The sequence below is a fragment of the Alternaria ventricosa genome (assembly GCF_023758065.1).
Source record: "Alternaria ventricosa strain BMP 2768 chromosome Unknown scaffold_3, whole genome shotgun sequence".
Taxonomy (NCBI): domain Eukaryota; kingdom Fungi; phylum Ascomycota; class Dothideomycetes; order Pleosporales; family Pleosporaceae; genus Alternaria; species Alternaria ventricosa.
In genome coordinates this window covers 1,535,256-1,554,813 of record NW_026055683.1, presented here as the reverse complement: position 1 = coordinate 1,554,813, position 19,558 = coordinate 1,535,256, and the positions used below count along the sequence as shown (strand labels likewise).

The window sequence follows — 19,558 nt, the reverse complement described above, 5'->3', positions numbered from 1 at the left end:
AGAAGCATCACGAACTTGTCACGAACTACAAAATTCAGTTAAAAAAGTCCTCGAGTGCCAGCAATTGCCAGTCATCTAACCTCATCTGATCTATCATCAAGCTTTCTATATCTACGATTACCCAGACAAATAACATGGCTGAGTCACTAGCAGCATTCCGTGACCGTAGGTCGAAAGATCTCCGTCAGCTGGCAGAGGAGCATCTGCAACATGAGTAAGTAGGGCGAGATTTGCGCGTTGATTGTCGATAGCTAATCCGAAATAGCCTCAATCAACAAGATCGCGAAGTACTCAAAAGTGCAGGTGGAAAGGTGTCGATGCACGCTGGTTTCGCGTCAGCAGTCGGACTGGGTCTAGGAATCTACACAGCATATCGACTGCGAAGCATGCGCCTTGCGTACTTCAAGGCTTTCCGCGCCATGGAGAAGCCCGTAGAAGTACGCTTCGCCGATGGCCGTACCGAGCCCGTTCCAGACATCACCGCACAAATATCCGGGCCCTCGCGCTGGGGCGATGCGGCGACCTACTTTCTCTTTTCTGTTGGCGGTCTCTTCCTTGGGGGTGAACTGGGCCTTTTGACGGGTACAGCAAGCGCGGCCAGGACCGTGACCAAAGACCCAGACAGCAAAGAGAGGATTGAGAAAGCGTTTAAGAATTATCGGATTGATGTGTTGCAGAGGGAGATTCAGCAGCTGAAGGGGAAGAGTCGATTTGAAGAGTTCTTTAGCAGTGGCTCGTCTAGTGCATAGAGCCAATGCCACGAATATAGTCCCAGCGGTGAGATGTAGGGAGTCATGGTCGCGTACGTGAGTGGAGTCTCAATTAGGCGTTATACTTGCCCATCTTAATCTGTACCTGAATATACACGGAATGCATCGTTCATCAATGCAAAAGCGCTTCTATAACTTGACGATTCCGAGTCACGCATGCATTCACATATATACATGCGATGAATTATTGTTGATATGCCTAGAGATCTCCAGGTGGGCCATTCTTGCAGCCACCCCCAATTTGATGGTTCCAGACTCGCGCACATGACGTGTCGCGCTAAAATGGTGGCGCGGCTGTTGCAGATCGTTGGATGAGAGAAGAGACCCGCGTGGCTTGCAACCTTAAAACAGAGCCTTACGTCATGGCACATTGCCTAACTAGGGAGTCCCGGATGGTCCGTTCGAGCGCTTGGAAAACAATCGTCGTCTGGGATTTCTCAACGGCAGCGGCTCTTCTCCAAAAAGTATTGCTTCTCCATTGCATTCTCCCCGCATCCTTTCACTTGGGGAACTCGGTCGCGACTTTGTTATACGACGTTGTAGCCCATACTCATTTACCCCGTACTCGGATCGGACGGCACTGCACAGCACTGCATAGCAACCAAACCCGCCGGCGCTTTCACTGCATACGTCGGGACGACTGCACCATCACCACTATCGCTTGAGCAGGATTGACATAGCCGATATCTGTTCCTGCCTGCGAGCCCATAACTCGGTCGTGGATTTTAGGGACATATCACCCCTGCGGCGATCATGAAAGGGGCGATACTTTCCATGGTGTGGCTTGCTGGCCTCACTGCAGCCCAGAGTAGCTCGGCCTCGGTCTCTCCCTCAGTCATAACTTTATCTGGGTCGCAGCGGAGTCTGACAGGCGATGATGCGGCTCCCAACCCAACCGTCCCCTCGGATTTCGAGGGCAGCACCTTTGCGACAGTAACATCGGCCGCGTCGTCTGGAGCGTCTGGTAGCACAGCCTCGTCCAACGGCACGGCTTCAATCACAAGCAGCGCACCACCCGTCACAAATATCGGAGGAAACAACAGAACACTCACACCGACTGGCACCGAGACCGCTCCAGCGCTGCCCTCCAACACTCAGCCTTGCAACAACTACCTCGAGTTTTGCAACCGCAAGTATTCCAATATCACCGAAGTAGCTGCGCACAACTCGCCCTACACGCGAAAGAACAACATTGCGCGCAACCAAGAGTACGGCGTGACGCAACAACTCAATGATGGCATCCGTATGCTGCAGGGCTCAGCCCACTACGTCAACGGCACGCTTTACTACTGCCATTCTTCATGCGACCTGCTCAACGCCGGTACTGTTGAAGACTACCTCCGCGAAGTCACCGAATGGGTAGCAGACCACCCCTTCGACGTCATCACGATTCTCTTCGGCAACTCCAACTGGGATGAAATGACCGACGACGGCAAGCCACTCGTGACATCTTCCAACTTCGCCGAGGCGATCGAGAAGTCCGGTTTGATCGAATATGTCTACCAGCCACCCAAGACCGCCATGGAGCTGAACGACTGGCCAACGCTCGGCGAACTGATTCTCCACAACAACCGTGTCGTCACCTTCATCGACTACAACTTCGACACTGATGCGGTGCCATACCTGCTCTGGGAGTTTTACAACATGTGGGAGACACCCTTCTCCCCCACCGACCCCGATTTCCCTTGCACACTGGGCAGACCCGAGGGCATGTCCGAGGAGAAGATGAGGGAAATCATGTACATGGCCAACCATAACCTGAACGCCGAGATCTCGTTCGCTGGATTGAACCTCCTTGTGCCCAACGTAGCGGAGATCAACCAGACCAATGCGTTGGAAGGTGAAGGTAGTCTAGGTCGCATGACCAATACCTGCACCAGTATGTATCCTCGCATCCGTTTTCTATCTTGCATATAGCTAACATATCCCCCACAGCCAACTGGGACCGCCCACCAAACTTCCTCCTCGTCGACTTCTACAACCAAGGCCCCATCAACGGTTCCGTCTTCGAAGTCGCCGCCCGCGCAAACAACGTTACATATGACCGCGAATGTTGCGGCACTGCGTCTCTGGGCAACGTGCTGCTCCAGCCCAGCGCGACGTACTTTGGTTTCGTCGTTGCGATCGTTGCTGCCTTGATTCTATGACCTTCTTCGACGGTTGAAGTCGTCTAATCGGAGAGTTGGTATATAATATGGAGAAGAGGTTTAAATGTGCATAAGCATGGCAAGGCGTTTTGTGGTGGAAATCTTTTGTACTCTTTTTGCATAATGATAGCGATTACAAGCGATTCTTCATACATTGAGAATATATTAAACTTTCTTGGCATTATCTCACGCATCACTCTTCGTTGGTACATCGCAGTGTCGTTCATAGAATGTGACTGTACTGAAAGTGCGAATAGACCCATGCTAAGCTATATTGCACATCATGTCACCATGCATATCTGGATGAATGTACGTGGGGGATCCTCAGCCGTGGTGCAAGACCACAACATCAGATCTAGTGAATTTCTATCCAGGATGCTTTCACGCTGTACCCCTTCCTTTGAGGGGCACAGCGTCGAAAGTTCCTTGCGTGCGCCTGAGACAATGGTATGTCCAGTGGCGTTTTGATTCAACCGCATAAAGGAGAACGCCATGTGAGTGCCATACTTACCTGCTGAACGATGATGCTACCAAATACTCCCACCAAGACCATAATATACAAGACATGCTTCACGCATTACAGGTACAGGGACTGGGCTGCGACCAAATCCCTGCGGACGAGTTCAAGTGCTGCCGTGAACTTTTGCTCAAGTTCCTCGCTTCCCATGACCTTGGAGGCCTGAGCCATTTGTCGAAGCAACTCTTCTAATCGTCTGAACAGACGAATTAGACTTCCCTCGTACACGTCTGTCATTTTGCTGCTCGAAGTTAGTTGTCGTTACATGCGACGGAAACAAAGCGGACGTACCAAATCTGTGCGAACGTAGCACCCTTTGACCAGGCAAAGACGACCTCCATCAGCTCATACTTGAACGACTTGAGGTATTCTTCCTCGTTGACTGTCAATTTGCTCTCTTGTGACATCTTTGCGATGACCCTAGCTTGCTGCTGGATTTCGCGATATGGCTTGGCAAGCTCTTCTTTGAGCGCTGGTACTTCTTGCGTCTTTTCCTCAAAGATGAAACAACTGAGACAAGCGACACACTGTTCTGGCGTCAGCTCATTGAAGAAGCGGTTGAAAAGCAGCTCGCTAAGCACGAGCTCATCACCAGTGCTGATTTCACATGCAACACGGGCCTTGAGCTGCACAACATCGGCATCGTCGATGAAACCGAGGCGTCGCAACACACGTTTCCTGCTCTTCAACTCGTCTAACTGAATGACAGACAGAGCGTTCGCAATCTCTTTCCTGATGCTCTTAATCTTCTCACCAATCGCAATCTTCTGCGCATATTGGCTGTACAGTTCGGGGAGCCTAGGCGAGTTGTGGAGAGGGTTCGAGAGGAGACGGGACTCCAGCACTTCGATTTTCTGCACAATATTAGACAGGAATGCAGATTCTTGATAGTGAAGCTTACCCTTAACAGCCTCTTGAAGCTGTCGTCCTTGATGCCCATGTTCTCGATGGGATCCAAGATAGCGATTCCGTCAGGGAAGCGCTTCTTGACCTCGCTCAGTGCTTTGCGAACGTTGTTCCGTTGCTCTGTCGATTTGAGCTCGTTGGGCAGGAAGACACGGAGATGGCCAATTGATTCGATGCAGTTCAGGACCACAGGGACAACCTCCATCTTGCCCTTGTCTCCCGCCGCAGGTGGGCGCACACCAGGCGGCAGGCCGTCATTTACCATTGGGACAAACTTGGTGTCGCTACTGACTGGTAGTAGAACATCAACAATGTAAGATTCTTGAGGTGGCAGAACTTCGCCCTTGTTAGCCTTGCGAGCGGTGTATGCTACAACAGCACCCCAGCCAAAGTCATAATCCTTGAACTTGATCTTGACCATTCGGCCACCTTGCAAGAACTGCAAGCAGTAGTTGGGCTGCATGATCACATCCCGCATGTCCTTGGTATGGGTGTCCAGTTGCTGTCGCAGATTGTAGTAGTCCTTGATGGCCGGCTCGTCAACAATGTTGGTGTTCGCCTTTTCTTCTTCGAGCTTTTCAAGCTGCTTCTCTAGATTGGAGACACCTGCTGTGCTCTGGAACTGGAAGAAGCACCTCTCCAGCATGAACTCGGGGGAGATGCCTTCAACTCGCATGAGGTTAAGAATCATGTTGTAGCCCAAATGGAAAGCTGAGTTGAGGTTATCCTGCTGACCGCGGACAATCTCCTTAGCCACAGCAGGCTCCATCTGCTCGCCAATCATCATGATGACAATACCGCGGTCATCGAGACCACGACGTCCAGCTCGACCGGACATCTGGATAAATTCTGAAGGCGTGACCCATCGCTGCGATACTCCGTCAAACTTGCGCACACTGGTAAAAACGACTGTCTTTGCCGGCATGTTCAATCCGATTGAGAAAGTCTCGGTGGCGAAGAGCACCTTGATCAGCCCTTCCTGGAACAAGATTTCAATGGTCTCCTTCAAGATAGGCAGAAGTCCGGAGTGGTGAACACCGATACCTCTCCGGAGAAGGGGGAGGATGTGTTGAATCTGGGGTAGTTGTCGGTCCTCCTCGGACAGCATCTCGATGGCGCTGTTGAAGACCTTGGTCACCATGGCCTTTTCGGAGTCGTCGTTGAAAGCGAGAGAGCTCATGGAGAGTGCGTAGTTCTCGCATTCCCTCTTGCTAAAACTGAAGACGATGACCGGGTTGTAGCTCTTGACCATGATCATCTTGACGATCTTGTAGATATCCGTCTGGTCCTTGTTACCACCCGTGTTGGTCTTCTTGTCCTTGCCCTTGCCTTTGCGCTTCGCCATGAAGTCCTTGGCCTCACTTCCGCCCTTGTCCGCGATGGAAGACATGGCTTTCTGGAAGTTCTCTTCGCGGAACACACCCTTTTCATCTACGACCAAATGTATACCGTCGGCACCAGCAGGGAAGAAATAGTGTTGTAGCGGCGTCGGACGGAAATCGGTGTAGACAACGTGGCACGGCTGACTATGGGTTTTGGTGATCCATTCGGCGAACTGCATGGCGTTGGGAATGGTGGCGGAGAGGAAGACGTAGCGGACCTTGTCTGGCAGTAGAATGATAGTCTCTTCCCAGACGACACCTCTTGACTTGTCGCGCAGGTAGTGAACCTCGTCAAACACGACCCAAGCTACTTCGCGCATGATCTCGGAACCTCTGTACAACATGGAGCGCAGAATCTGAATAGGTTAGCCGTGATCATCTTCGAGCCCGTTCCGTACATACCTCCGTCGTCATGACCAGACAGGTTGCAGTGGGGTTGATGGTGACATCACCAGTCATCAGACCGACGTCGCCAAACTCTGCCATAAACTCTCGGTACTTCTGGTTGCTGAGCGCCTTGATAGGACTGGTGTAGATGACTCGCTGGTTGTTCTTGAGACATTGTGCAATGGCGTATTCTGCCACAACGGTCTTTCCGGCCGAGGTATGCGCTGAGACCAGGACACTTTCGTTTCGCTGTATCGAGGCGATCGAGACCTGCTGGAAAGGATCTAGAGTGAAAGGCCACTCGCGCGCGGGCTCTGCGGGGGCCTTGTGCTCGGAAATGGGCACGTAGTCGTAGTCCGGAGGGAGTGCGACTTGATGGCGGACTTGATGCGAAAGCACCACTGCCTGACCCTCTTGCGACTGCGCTTGAAGACCCGCTGCGGCAGCCATTTCGCGCGTCTGCTCTGTCTCGAAATCGTCGGTAACTATAGGCTCGGGCTCGTCCCGCTTCTGCTTCTTCTTCAGAGCCTGCGCGCTACTGCTGTCGTTCGGGGCTTCAGATGATTGTGCAGGCGCATCCGCCATAGCAGTGTCAGCGACGGGTTCAGGCGACTTGACGGTGCCATTCGCCTGGCGCTTCTTGTTCTTCCGAGGCGCGGTGTCCGTGGACGGGCCGCCCTCGAAGACGTCGAACATGTCGTCGTCCATGGTGGGTGGTTGGTTTCACTCTGTGCGCGGTTGAGTGCGGTTGTCTCGTGGGTTGCGTGGTGGACCAGACAGGCAGTTTTGACCTGTCGCGAAAGATTATAGAAGGCAGGCGCAACGGAGATCGAGAAACTTTGATGGGCCTTACTAAGCGGGTCATTGCCAAGACATGGCAGCCGTGGGAGCTGCAACTCATCGAACCACCGCGACCAGAACTCCGCAACCTCTCCACTCTACAACACAGACAAAGTACGCCCCAACTCCACGCCAATTGGATCACCAGCTGACCTCCGAAGATGCTTGCCCGTGCTACCTTCCGCGCCGCCTCGGCCCCAACGCTCGTCGCCCGCCGCGGCTTCCAGTCCACCCGCGCCCAGTTCGCCAGCCCATACCACTACCCCGAGGGCCCACGCAGCAACTTGCCATTTGACCCGCTGAAGAAAGGCTTCGCCTTCAAGTACTGGGGATTCATGGGTACGCACTGGCGCGTCGCAATTACTGGGCTGTGCTAACATCTGCAGCCACCGGATTCTCCCTGCCATTCCTCCTTGCTGGTGAGGCGCCCGATTCGCTGATAACAACTACACGAACACATCTAACAGAATTCCTACTACAGTCTGGCAGACAAAGAAGAACAAATAGATGCAGTCATTCGGAGCGTGGGCACGATCCTGGATTATGGGAGGGACACGGGATTTGTAGAATATTGGAGGGTCGCTCGGAGACCTGTATAGACACCACAGCATCAATCTCATTGTCTGTCTTCCATGTGATCTAACGCATGCAAATCACAAGTCGTGATATTACTCATTGGATACCTCAGTGGGTAAGAGCTGTCTCTTCGACTCCGGAATAAGGGGCCGCAATTCTCTTCTACTATAACTTGGCCCTATAAAAGAAGCATCTGCTTCTGTGCAGATAGAGATAAGGGGGTGGAAGGTGAGAGAACGTGATTCATTTGCAACACCTCGATGACGATGAGATGGGTTGCATTACTCTTCGGTAGAAGCTCGGCGCTAGCATCACCAAAAATTCGGAAGCGCGATTCTGCCAACGGGCTAGTGACCAGTCATTCGAGCAACAGGACGCAACACTGCTACGAACACAGCCCATGATTCTTCGGCAATGCGCAACCTCAAGATTGTAGGAAGGTCGCTCCTGCGATTTTCTGGAGACGAGCCACTACCGTTAACGGCGACTGCATGGGACGCCGCCTCAAATGCACTGGTATGCGCCTTCGGCCCTTCGGAATCACGTGCGACCATCGAACTCAAGAGGCTGCATTATACTCGCAACGGCGTCGAGGAAAAGCTTGAAAGCATCGCATCGTGGGATGCGCCGTGCCCGCTGCCCTCGCTTACCCATGACTCAATCTTGAGCCTGCACCATTTCGCCGACACTTCGACATCATGTTTGATTTTGGCCGGAGGAGACATCGTGCTTGTGCGGGAGGAGCCATCATCCACAGAAGAGCTAGTTGAGATCGTGGGCTCAGTCGATGCCGGTATCTCTGCTGCTGCGTGGTCACCAGATGAAGAACTTCTCGCCATCACCACACAGGCCGACACCTTACTATTGATGAGTCGCGATATCGAAAACATTGCGAGTATCAATCTCACTCCCGAAGATGTCAACGTCTCCAGTCATGTCTCGGTTGGTTGGGGAAAGAAAGAGACACAGTTCAAAGGCAAACGAGCCAGAGCACTGCAAGATCCAACAGTACCCGAAAGTATCGACGAGGGTGTACTTAGCCCACTAGACGATCGTTCTGTCACAATAAGCTGGAGAGGTGACGGCGCATGGTTTGCAGTAAGCAAGGTCGAAGAAGAGCGCCGGCGCATGATCCGTGTCTACTCCCGGGAAGGACAGCTGGACAGCGTGAGCGAGCCTGTGGATGGCCTTGAAGGGGCTCTCAGTTGGAGACCATCAGGCAATCTGATTGCGAGTACTCGCCGGACCGGAGATAAGATTGAGGTAGTCTTCTTCGAGCGGAATGGTCTTCGCCACGGCCAATTCGATCTTCGATTTACCCCGGAAGAGCTTGCGGCCCTCTCGGTTCCGTTAACACTTAAGTGGAATAGCGACTCCAATGTGTTAGCTGTATCATATCCTGACAAAGTACAACTTTGGACGATGAGTAACTACCACTACTATCTCAAGCAAGAACTTCGATTTCCGGAGGCTGCTCCTCGGACAGTCATATGTAGTTGGCATGCCGAGCGTCCGCTCGCAGTAGCTTTGTCAACTCCTGGTAAGTTGCCCCTCGTCAACGCAAGGTTAATATGACTAAGTACGGTCTAGATGCGCTCCAAGTGCTTGAGTACGCGTCTACAATCTCGGCCGGCTCAGTCGCCCCACCGAACGATTTTGGCATGATTGCTTCAATAGATGGATGTGAGTGATGAACTCTAGATACGTGATTTGTCTGATACTGATTACTGCAAGTATTCCTGAAACTCACACCACTTCGCATCGCGAATGTGCCACCTCCCATGTCACTTCACACTCTGGCTCTCGACTCAAAACCCATGGACGTAGCGCTTTCAAAATCTGGCAATCGCTTGGCAGTGCTCTCCGACAGCGACCTTGCCGTATATGCTCTCGATCTCAACAAGCGGCCTATACCCAAGCCTAGTCTCCTCTGGCGCAGTGATGCGATAAGTCATGGGTCACCACGCCACGTCACATTCTTTGGTGAGGATCAGATCTTTGTACTAGCAGACAGCTGGGACGAAGAGGAAAGCTCGCTCTGGCAGTCTGAAGGCGATGTGTTACTGCCCCAAGGACACATAATGGAGACCGAGAACGCTTCTCTACTTTTGGCTAATGTCCATCAAGAAACTCCGTACATCGAGTTTCAGAATGGTGCCTTACATCAGGTTGTTGTAGATGAGCTGAGATCGGATTGTGCTCCCCTAACGCCTTTTGTGCACAAGTTTCCTTCATTTGCGCCCGAGGTTCAAGTGATCAATGTTGAAGGCCAGGTACGCAAATCTACTCTCCGCGAGGTCGCATCAGCTAGCTAACATGGCCAGACATTGGCATTTGGATTGACAAAGAGTGGGGTGCTATACGCCAATGAGCGCATACTGGTCCGCAACTGCACTTCTTTCGTGGTTACTACCGCGCATCTCATTTTCACAACGACACAACATCTACTCAAGTTTGTGCATCTCGCTAGTGCAGATGGTAAGCCCACCCTACGATATGAGAACAGGAAGCATGTTCTGACATTCACCAGAGCTCGAAGTACCCGCAGACGAGCCACAAAAGGATGAGAGATGCAGGAGCATTGAAAGAGGAGCAAAGATCGTTACTGTGATGCCTACGACATACTCAGTCGTGTTGCAGATGCCAAGAGGTAATCTTGAGACGATCTATCCGCGAGCGCTTGTGCTTGCTGCTATCCGTCGCAACGTCGAGGCAGAGCGTTACGATGAAGCCTTCTTTGCTTGTCGTAATCAGCGCGTCGATCTGAACATACTTCATGATCACGATCCGGAGCGGTTCATGGCGAGCCTGGAGAAGATTATTTCACAGATCAAGAAGATAGAACATATTGACTTGCTCCTGGCGCAGCTCCGGTAAGCGATTAACCATACATCTTGGAAGATGGTTGCTGACTGTTTTAGTAACGAGGACGTATCAGAAACCATGTATAAGGAAACGTTGAAGACGAAAGATCTAGCTACGAAGTCAAAGCTCTCCCAAGATCAAGTCGAGAACAAAGTAAACCGGATATGCGACGCTTTCCTAACCGTATTAGAGAAGTCTCAGTACAAGGACGCGCACCTGCAAAACATCATCACAGCCCATGTCTCCAAGACACCACCAGCTCTGGAAACAGGTCTTGCTATGATAGGTCGCCTACAAGGTGAGCCTTATACATTTGCATTTTCCGCAGTTCTAACATGTCACAGCATCTAACGATCCCCTCACTGACAAGGCCGCCGAACACATATGCTTCCTTGCAGACGTCAACCAACTATACGACACATCTTTGGGACTGTACAACCTTGACCTTGCCCTGCTGATCGCTCAACAGTCACAAAAGGTATGCTGATCGAATGCATGGGTCATATTAGCAGCTGACTCTCAATAGGATCCGCGAGAGTATCTGCCACACCTGCAGTCTCTGCAAGATCTGCCCGAAACTCGTCGCAAGTTCAAGATCGACGACCAGCTCGGACGAAGAGCGAAAGCGCTCACGCATCTCAAGGATCTTCAAGCCTACGATGAGGTACAAGACTATGTGCAAAAGCACGATCTCTACCCTGAAGCCTTGAGCATGTACCAATACGACAGCACCCGTCTGAAAGAAATCATGAGGTTGTACGCAGACTTCTTGAGTACTAACAACAAGAACAAAGAAGCTGCATTGGCGTACGAATACCTCAACGATCATGCCTCCGCTTGGCCTTGCTATCGTTCAGCCAACCTCTGGCGTGAGGCTTTGTCGTCTGCTATTCTCGCCGACGTAAGCGCAGATGAACTCTCAAGCATTGCGACAGATCTCGCAGAAGGCCTCGCAGAATCCAAAGACTACCTGTCAGCTTCATCAATAACACTCGACTACCTCTCCGACCTTGCGTCCGCGGCACGTCTCTTATGCAGAGGCTGCCACTTCGCCGAAGCAATTCGCATCGTCACACTCCGCCGCGAGCCCACTCTCATCACCGAAGTCATCGACCCCGGCCTCATCGAGCGTAGTGCAGACATGACAGAGTTCCTCGCCGACATGAAGGGCCAACTGCAAGCCCAGGTACCTCGGCTCAAGGAACTCAGGGCCAAGAAAGCAGAAGATCCAATGGCCTTCTACGAGGGTATGATCGACGGTCCTGCCGACGCCAACATCCCCGACAATATCTCTCTAGCACCCACAGATACAACGAGCGGTGGTACATTCATGACCAGGTACACGAACCAGACTGGTACGGTGAACACAACAACCACACGCAAGACAAGCAAGAACAAGCGGAGAGAAGAGAGGAAGCGTGCGCGTGGTAAGAAGGGTACAGTATACGAAGAAGAGTATCTCACAAACTCCATCGAACGCCTCATTGAGCGTATCAATAGCATGCAAGAAGAGATTCAGCGGCTTGTTGAAGGTTTGGTTAGGCGGGGTATGAGAGAGCGTGCTGACGCTGTGTCCAACGCTGTCAACGAGGTCATGCAACGGTGTCAAGATGCTATCAAGGAGATGTATCCGCCTGTAGCTGCTGGAAGCTCTGAGGGTGTCAATGGGGTACTGGTTGGAGTTGAGGGCGAGGCGATGAAGCCAACCGGTGGGGATGCGACGCTTTGGGATAGCTTGCAGGAGGTTGGGAAGAAGAGGGAGGCGCCTGTGGTGAAGATGTTTGAGAGGCTTAGCCTTTTGGGATAGTCTTTTATGCCCTGAGATAGTCAGACTTAAGACTCCTGGATCCAAAATAGGAGTTTTCAATAGCTGCACGTAGATGTGCTGATGCTCCTGTGTTGCGCGGTCAGGTGTTCTTTCCCCTGTGCGTGAATCCATGGCAGATCCATGGATGGATGACGTAACTAGCGTCGTTGTTCATGTCCGCCTCGTCGCGTCATCCGTCCCAGAGTGCATACTCTCGCAGGTTACGCGTCAATACCACGCGATTCAAAGCCTGCTCCGCGATATAATGCCCAAGCGCACTCATAAAGTTCAAACGTGCAGCTGAATATCACGCTTTTATTCATTTATGCTATACTGACATTTGCAACCCCGTAATCGATCTGCCATGATACGACCTCCCGCACCCCTCACGAACGCGCCGATGCCCTACCAGACGTGACCGACGACTTTTCCTATGGCTGCTTCAGTGCACACGATGGTCATGCGCCCTGTCTCAAGTCGAGCATTCAGCTCTCCAATTCACACACCTCCACACCCTGCTCCGCGCAAGCGGCTTGAAACTCGAGCAGCGCCTCCGCACCGCCCTCGTCCTCCGCCGGAAGCTCAGTCTTCACGAAGATCTTCCACTGCTCGCGACCAGAGTGCTTGCCGATCGTAGCCACCAGTCGCTGCAGGCTACGTATTACACCTTTCGCGAGCTTGCCGTGGTCTGGCTCGTGGGTGTCGGAATGGAAGAACAACCAGTCGAGATACTCTCCATACCGCGAATCTAGCTGGGACTTCTCGTTGAAAGGGAGCATTTGCTGGAAGAAGCTGCCGAGGTTCAAGTGGATCGACTTCGAAGCAACCGGTTCCTTGTCTTGCTCCTTGCACAGCAGTGTTACGATGCATACCAGACGATCGATAAAGGCGTACGGATTGCCGTATTGCAGCAGGTCTTCCGAGAGATCGATCTTGATGGTACGGAACTGGTTGGCTGTCTTCCAGATTGCGCTCTTGCATGTAGTGGGCTTCCTGTAGCCGATAACCTTGCGGAGAGTACGCGGGCGGGGGAGGGTGGAGTAGTACTTGCTTATACTGCCCTCTGTATTGAGGAGAAGAGGGGTTTTGGCGAAGACGACCCACATCGCCTCCGTCCTGATCGCTTTGGAGACCTGGAGGATGTTAAAACGACCTGCTTCAGATTGAGCCTTGGCGCCATGTTTGGGACATAGCTCTAGCATCCGCTCCGTTGTTCCAGGGTGGCAGCACTCTTTGACTACGACAGGCTCGTAGATATTGAACGCGAGGCTGTATATGTCTTGTCGTAACTCCATGGGAATCCTATCGAGAGTTCCGAAACCACCTTGCTCCTGCTCATCTGATGCGCTCGAAATGGCCTGGCACTTCTTGGGAGAAGCGTAGGCGTCGTACTCAGGGATCGGGCTTGGAGATCTTGATAGTGTGGTCAGCTCCGAGATGTCCGTCAGTGCTGGCGATGCAGCTCGATGTCTATCGGAACAGTCAGTTTCCATCCTTTCGGTCATGTTTTCCCTGGTGCCGGCAAAAGAGGTTCGCGGCGATGAGATTGTGGTAGAGAAAGAGAAGGTAGGCAGCAGCAAGTAAAAAAGCAACAGGAAGACATGCGATGCAGGGTCGATGTTTTGGTAATCTGCCTTCACCGCGACAGGAGAATGTTGCTTCTTCAGGTGATCGAAGGCTGGTCACAAGATCGCGGTTTACCCAGGATTTGTATGCTCGTGGCAACGCTTCAGTCCACGGGCTCAATGCGATTGGCTACCAGGATGGTAACTGTAGCCAGAAGAACACGATGTAAGTACGTAGTTTCCCTGTTATTGTCATCCTGTCATATCTCAGCAGCCTTATCCAAATTATAATCGCCGCTCTTTGCGAGTTTCCCTTCTCAGACTGAGTAGTCTTGTTTGACCGCTCATTTCCCACGTTATCTTCTCGACGTCATCAACGCGTCCCCGTCCGTTTGCCAGGCAACCATCTGGTGACACCGCGCTAGTTGCAAACGCTCTTGTTGTTTTGATCTCCAGTGCTGTGGCTTCATTTTTTTCGATCAGTCACATCCGCTACGAGACCAGTAAGTACTGCTTTTTCTAGAAATCTAATTAATCGAGCGTTCTGTCATTTGCGATACTTTTCAGTCAAGCGTTCAGATTTGGGTTGTGCCAGCGAGCGCCAGAACGTGTTCTGTATTGTAGTGGGAGTCGATGGTTACTAATTTATTCTTTGCTAACGTAGGACATACCTCTGGCGATCAGGCTATGGTTTACTTAAATGCAGCTCGCAAAAACCAACCTCTTCGTAATGCGTGCGCACAAGCTGACACTCATCAAGATCGACGATCAAGATGGCGAAACTCTCCTATGATCCCACTCCACCCATGCACGCCCAAACCCAGAGTCCGCTGTTCCAGTTGCCCGGAGAAATCCGCAACAGGATCTACTATTACGCACTTGACATGTGCTTCATACACTCTTCACGCAGATCGGCACAACGCACCTCCGCGCCCGGCTCCATCAATCTACAAGAACATCTGGAGCAACACCAATCGTCTACGAACCTCTTACTCGCCTGCAAAGCAATATGCCGAGAGGCTGAATCCCTATTCGCTGAACTCACTCCTGCAGAGATCGATCTCCAAGTCACAGAGCGACTCAGCCGAACTGCAAAACGCACACTGAACTCGTTCATGCGGGTCGTCATTCAGTACCCTGTCGAGAACGAGAGGAGGATGCGACAAGGCAGAAGTTCGGTGAAGGTGAGCACCAGACAGTACGGTTGGGAGCTGTTCAAAGCTCTCAAGCTATATACACGTGCATCGGCAAACCTTTGTCAAAACCGAGATATGCGTCGAGAAGCTACAGTCCATTATGGACTGCGCTGGCCAAGTCGCTTTCAGTTCGCTGGGGCCATCAAGAGAATGGCGAAGGACAAGTATACGTACTGGGCAGTCGAAATCCAGTACGAGTACTACGAGACTGGGGATCTTGCAGAACTTCGAAAACTTCGCTACATTGCTTGGGCGAGAGATGAGGTGGAGAAACTGGGCAAACGGATTCGGTTTTTCGTCACAATTTTTCATTGTGGCCCCGCAAAGAGAACTTTGCCTCTGCTAGAGGCTGTTCTTGGCCATCGAGGCATAGACGAGGGTGAGATGTTGGATTCTTTGTTGGTGGGTGAGAATTGGTATTCTGTGGAGTTGAGCCTCTGAGTTTGAGGCAGGAGGAGACGTAGTCAGAACACCTTGACCAGGTTGTATAGATAATGAGGATGTATGCACCAAGTGATTGGTTTGGATATGTGATATGAAAGAGGTGAACTACATTTATGCGGCAGACACACTACTCAGGTATCCTTGGGCAGTCGAATCATGGTTGTAGTCGCTACGGGTACTCGACAAGTTCTGCTGACGTGATGGTAGTGTTACGTATTCAGCTGATCATGTTACGCTAGTCGCAGGATGAGAACTCATCTCGTGAAAGATCAAGACTAGTCTATGCTCCTTTTGGCGCGTTTGGAGAGGATGACTGATCAAGGTATCTACTGGGAAGGGGTAGTGAAGGAGCTGATAGGCGTCAGTGCATAGCAAGGCCACAAGACGGGCCCACGACACACCTGGTCAAATTGCCTTGCAGTTGGCATATAGTAGGCATTATTCATAGACAAACAACGGTATAAACTCATCTGTAAAGGATAAAAGGTCCTGGTCAACGTCGTCAGGTGGACGTTAGCCCCTGGGTTAATCACGAGATCCTCTCTCGCCCCACTCCTTTGGTAGGTCGTATCCCCCGTATTATATATCCCTCTTTTACTACGTTTGACCACTTCTTTCTTGCGTATTCTTCCTGTCATATCTTTGTGCTGTATAGAATATACTGCCATATCATAGACTTCGTCTCCCGTACACCTCACCTCAACCGACTGAACGGCTAGAAGCGATGAAGTTCCTCTACTATAGCTTAATTGCAGCGTTCGCGTTGGCTACTAGTTCTCTAGCTCTTCCAAGTATATCAAATTCGGCTTCCTCTTCGCCTCAAGTCAAAGTCAACTTGGAAATGGCGGGCAACACCAATGTCAAGATATCGATCGAGAACGCCGGATCCGAGCCTTTGCGCCTAGTCAAAGTTGATGGTCTTCTAAGCGACTTGGCCGTCAATAAGATCACTGTCGTGAAAGATGGTAGGTCGCTTCCAATGCACGGCGGAGCAGATACTAATGCATTGTACAGGCAACAAGCTCCCTTTCTACGGTATCCACGTTGACATCGACCTCAATGTGCTGAATGACTCTTCATTCCAGGCTTTGTCACCCTCAGAGACAGTCGACGTGCACTTCGATATCGCCCATGTTTACGATCTTGGGGCTGGCGGTATGATAGATTTGGTGTCGCAAGGCACCTTCCTCTATGCGACCTCTGGATCATCGGTCGTAGAGACCATCTCCTTCGTCTCAAACACTCTTACCGTCAATGTTGATGGATCTGAAGCAGCCGCGACCCGTCAGACGTGGCTTTCGAACCAGTGGAATACCGAATTCAACCTCCAAGGCGGTTGCACCCACGAACAGTACGACATTCTAGACCAATGTCGCAGTCTGTGCTCTGATCGCGCCTATTCCGCATGGCAGAACTCGCTTTCCGACGCTGGCAATCACACGAGGATTTTGGAGTTCTTCAAGGACGACACTGAGCAGATTCGCAAGAAGCTCAACGACGGCTTTCTCGCGATGGGATCTGAATGTCGAAACATGAACGAGGGTCGTGTCAAGATCTTTTGCAACAACCTCGACGGCTGTGAACCGGGTGTATTGGGGATGACTGTGTGGGCTGGCGAGGAACTTCACGTCAGGTTCTGCCCGTTATGGTTCGATGCGTGGTACCAGATTGATAATCCAGAGTGTCATGAAGGCGACAAGACAAAGACGATGACGCATGAGCTCTCCCATGCGTTGTTCAGCGTCGGAGATGTTAAATACGGATACGATAACTTTATCACGCTCAACTCCACGGATAACCTCAACAACGCCGACACTTACGCATTCTTTGCCAAAGGTAAGCTCTCTCACAAAAACTCTCTCTAGAAGTATTGAACGGACTAATGACCTGATCTGCAGCTTCGCACAACAATTGTTGAGTTTGGTCGATCTTCACATTCGCGGCTTGTTGGAAAAAGAATAGAATGTGATGATACAGATGGGGTTTCGAGAAGTCCAGTCGTATGAGCGTTTACTAGTGATATCCGCACGGCGGTGCGAGAATTGGTATAATAGGGTCTCTACGTAGCCTAAACTCATGACGAGGATCTTAGACCTTAATTTTACCTAGCGCCTCGACGTCGGTGAATGCATTGACCAGGTCAAACTACACCCCGCTTTCTCTTTTGATCACTCACCATTACCGAGACTCTAAAGATCACCAGCTGCAGATATCTCGTGCTTGCGGTCTGTACCTCGCCACACACAATATCGGCGAGTCAACAAGTCTTTCGGTATAACCCTCGCCATTGCTGCAACTACAACCTTTCGCAACCGGACGTATCCCGCCATGGAACTGCTCGATCTTCCAACCGAAATCTTCGAATGCGTCATGGCGCACTACGTCAATGGGGAGGGCATCCGACGGGCCTGGCTTCGTCGCAGTGTGTGCAGTAATCGATTATGTCACCACTCATAACGGACAGCATTACTGACGACTACAGGGACCTTCTGCGACCATATTAAGATACAGGTGTTTTCCAAGCAGCCGGCCTCAGCCTATTTGAACCTGAGTAAGCGCGACTCGGCGTTTTTGCGAAACATACTCAGACCCTTCCTCGAGCACCGAGTGGTAGCGCTGTACGGCGCCAATCACGTTCTCCCCACGCATATCAACAAGATTGTCGACGTTCTCGTTAGCGTCAGCGGTGATACCTCGCCTGAAAAGCGCTGTGTTTGGGTCCGTGGCGTAATCGGCGCTCTGATCGAAACCCCGAATATCTGCAAGCTCGTCTATAACCCGAGTGATAAGAGCAAGAGCAGGGTAATTTCGTCATCGGGGCGTCAAGAGGCTCTCAGTGTCGCGGTTGTCATGGGCCAGAAGGATACTGTCTGCGCACTTACTACCGAACAGGGTGCTATGTGGACAAAGTTATCGACAGGATCTGAGTTGGGTTGTGCGCTAGAGTTGGCCGTGCAAAACGATGACCTCGATCTTATCGAGACTCTACTATCTCATACTCAGCGGTCAAGTGTGAGCCAGGTCATGAAAGTTCAAACCACCACGGTCGTAAGAGGCATTACGCACGCCATACGAAGCAATGAGCCCATTGCCCTGGATTTACTCGAATGGTACATCTCAAATACCAAGCACAAGGAGATACGCCACCTCAGGGACTGGTTCGAAGAAGCCTGCGCATCTGAATTGATGGGCTTCCTAGGTAGGCTGATTGCACTGTCCACGCCAAGTATGCGAAAAGAATTCAGACGGAGCTTCCTCACTATAGCCGAACCGCCTTTCAGCGTATATGGCAGGCTTCATAGTTTCAGTCCTCAGCTATTCGGTGTTCTCGTATCCTTCTTGTTGGATACCGGTTTGTTTGACCGTAGCAACATGAACTCAGCCGAATGGACAGAGCGCGCCCAATTTCACGGTTTGATTAACATTGCGGTACGGAGAGGAGACTTGAATGTACTTGAGCGCATCATGGCGGCCGGCGCAAATTCTGATCGCCTACGCCCCAATGCTAAGGGTCTGTCAACTTCTCTGCGCCTCGCTGCTCAACAATGCCGTTTCGATATCTGCAAGTTGTTGATAGATCACGGCGCCGATCCTGATCTCAATCTGGGTACTAAAGACCCGAGATAGATCCGTCTTTCGCAATCTGGTAAGTTTCGCTTTTCTTTGCCCGGAGCAATTCAGTCTCAAGAGATGGCGTATCTGGATTGATGGTTACTTATTACTTGACGTTCCATGCTTACCAGTAGTAACACAGCGAAGAGACTCATACATTCATGTGGTGGATACGAGTAGAAGGACTATGGAGAGGTCGGCTGCGGGTAGACGAAGGAATGATGTAGATATGCCTCGGTGTGACCAGATTCGCAGGATCCAGGAGCGAGGCCTTGACCTACTACATGGTAACCTGGGTACCTAGGTAGATGACGGAATGTAATCGAAATGAGTGAAGAGCCATCGAGCTCCTGCACGCTTCTAGTTGAATGCACTGATGATGGTGTTGGGAGAGTTGAGGAGTGAGGTTTGTCGGTTGATGTGACTTTGGAGGGAAAGTCCGCAGTGGAGCCGTCGCGACCGAAGCTAACCTGAATGGTGTCGAACACGTGATAATCTTGAACATCGGGTTGTGAAGGCTACGCAGTGTGCGCTCTCGCTATGT

The 19,558-nt window shown here is 51.5% G+C and overlaps 7 protein-coding genes across 7 annotated transcripts; 5 read left to right on the top strand and 2 right to left on the bottom strand.

Annotated features, from left to right (window-relative positions):
* Positions 1–134: 134 nt before the first annotated feature.
* J4E93_002457 (uncharacterized protein) lies at positions 135–749 on the top strand (the record flags this gene model as incomplete). The annotated part of the gene is made up of 2 exons (XM_049340402.1): positions 135–214; positions 266–749. 2 exons carry the CDS (start codon positions 135–137, stop codon positions 747–749), a joined length of 564 nt encoding a protein of 187 aa, XP_049202724.1.
* Positions 750–1,523: 774 nt separating this feature from the next.
* J4E93_002456 (uncharacterized protein) lies at positions 1,524–2,917 on the top strand (the record flags this gene model as incomplete). The annotated part of the gene is made up of 2 exons (XM_049340401.1): positions 1,524–2,649; positions 2,706–2,917. The coding sequence occupies 2 exons, from the start codon at positions 1,524–1,526 to the stop codon at positions 2,915–2,917; spliced, it is 1,338 nt and encodes a 445-aa protein (XP_049202723.1).
* A 577-nt stretch (positions 2,918–3,494) lies between these two features.
* MTR4 (ATP-dependent RNA helicase mtr4) lies at positions 3,495–6,817 on the bottom strand (the record flags this gene model as incomplete). The annotated part of the gene is made up of 4 exons (XM_049340400.1): positions 3,495–3,675; positions 3,726–4,288; positions 4,336–6,078; positions 6,125–6,817. 4 exons carry the CDS (start codon positions 6,815–6,817, stop codon positions 3,495–3,497), a joined length of 3,180 nt encoding a protein of 1,059 aa, XP_049202722.1.
* A 293-nt stretch (positions 6,818–7,110) lies between these two features.
* On the top strand, positions 7,111–7,456 carry J4E93_002454 (uncharacterized protein; the record flags this gene model as incomplete). The annotated part of the gene is made up of 3 exons (XM_049340399.1): positions 7,111–7,288; positions 7,336–7,368; positions 7,431–7,456. The coding sequence occupies 3 exons, from the start codon at positions 7,111–7,113 to the stop codon at positions 7,454–7,456; spliced, it is 237 nt and encodes a 78-aa protein (XP_049202721.1).
* A 483-nt stretch (positions 7,457–7,939) lies between these two features.
* Positions 7,940–12,197, top strand: J4E93_002453 (uncharacterized protein; the record flags this gene model as incomplete). The annotated part of the gene is made up of 8 exons (XM_049340398.1): positions 7,940–9,065; positions 9,116–9,208; positions 9,260–9,798; positions 9,850–10,003; positions 10,056–10,398; positions 10,447–10,688; positions 10,735–10,868; positions 10,917–12,197. 8 exons carry the CDS (start codon positions 7,940–7,942, stop codon positions 12,195–12,197), a joined length of 3,912 nt encoding a protein of 1,303 aa, XP_049202720.1.
* Positions 12,198–12,682: 485 nt separating this feature from the next.
* On the bottom strand, positions 12,683–13,702 carry J4E93_002452 (uncharacterized protein; the record flags this gene model as incomplete). The annotated part of the gene is made up of 1 exon (XM_049340397.1): positions 12,683–13,702. The coding sequence occupies one exon, from the start codon at positions 13,700–13,702 to the stop codon at positions 12,683–12,685; it is 1,020 nt and encodes a 339-aa protein (XP_049202719.1).
* A 2,541-nt stretch (positions 13,703–16,243) lies between these two features.
* On the top strand, positions 16,244–19,029 carry J4E93_002451 (uncharacterized protein; the record flags this gene model as incomplete). The annotated part of the gene is made up of 3 exons (XM_049340396.1): positions 16,244–16,367; positions 16,417–17,238; positions 17,885–19,029. The coding sequence occupies 3 exons, from the start codon at positions 16,244–16,246 to the stop codon at positions 19,027–19,029; spliced, it is 2,091 nt and encodes a 696-aa protein (XP_049202718.1).
* Positions 19,030–19,558: the final 529 nt, after the last annotated feature.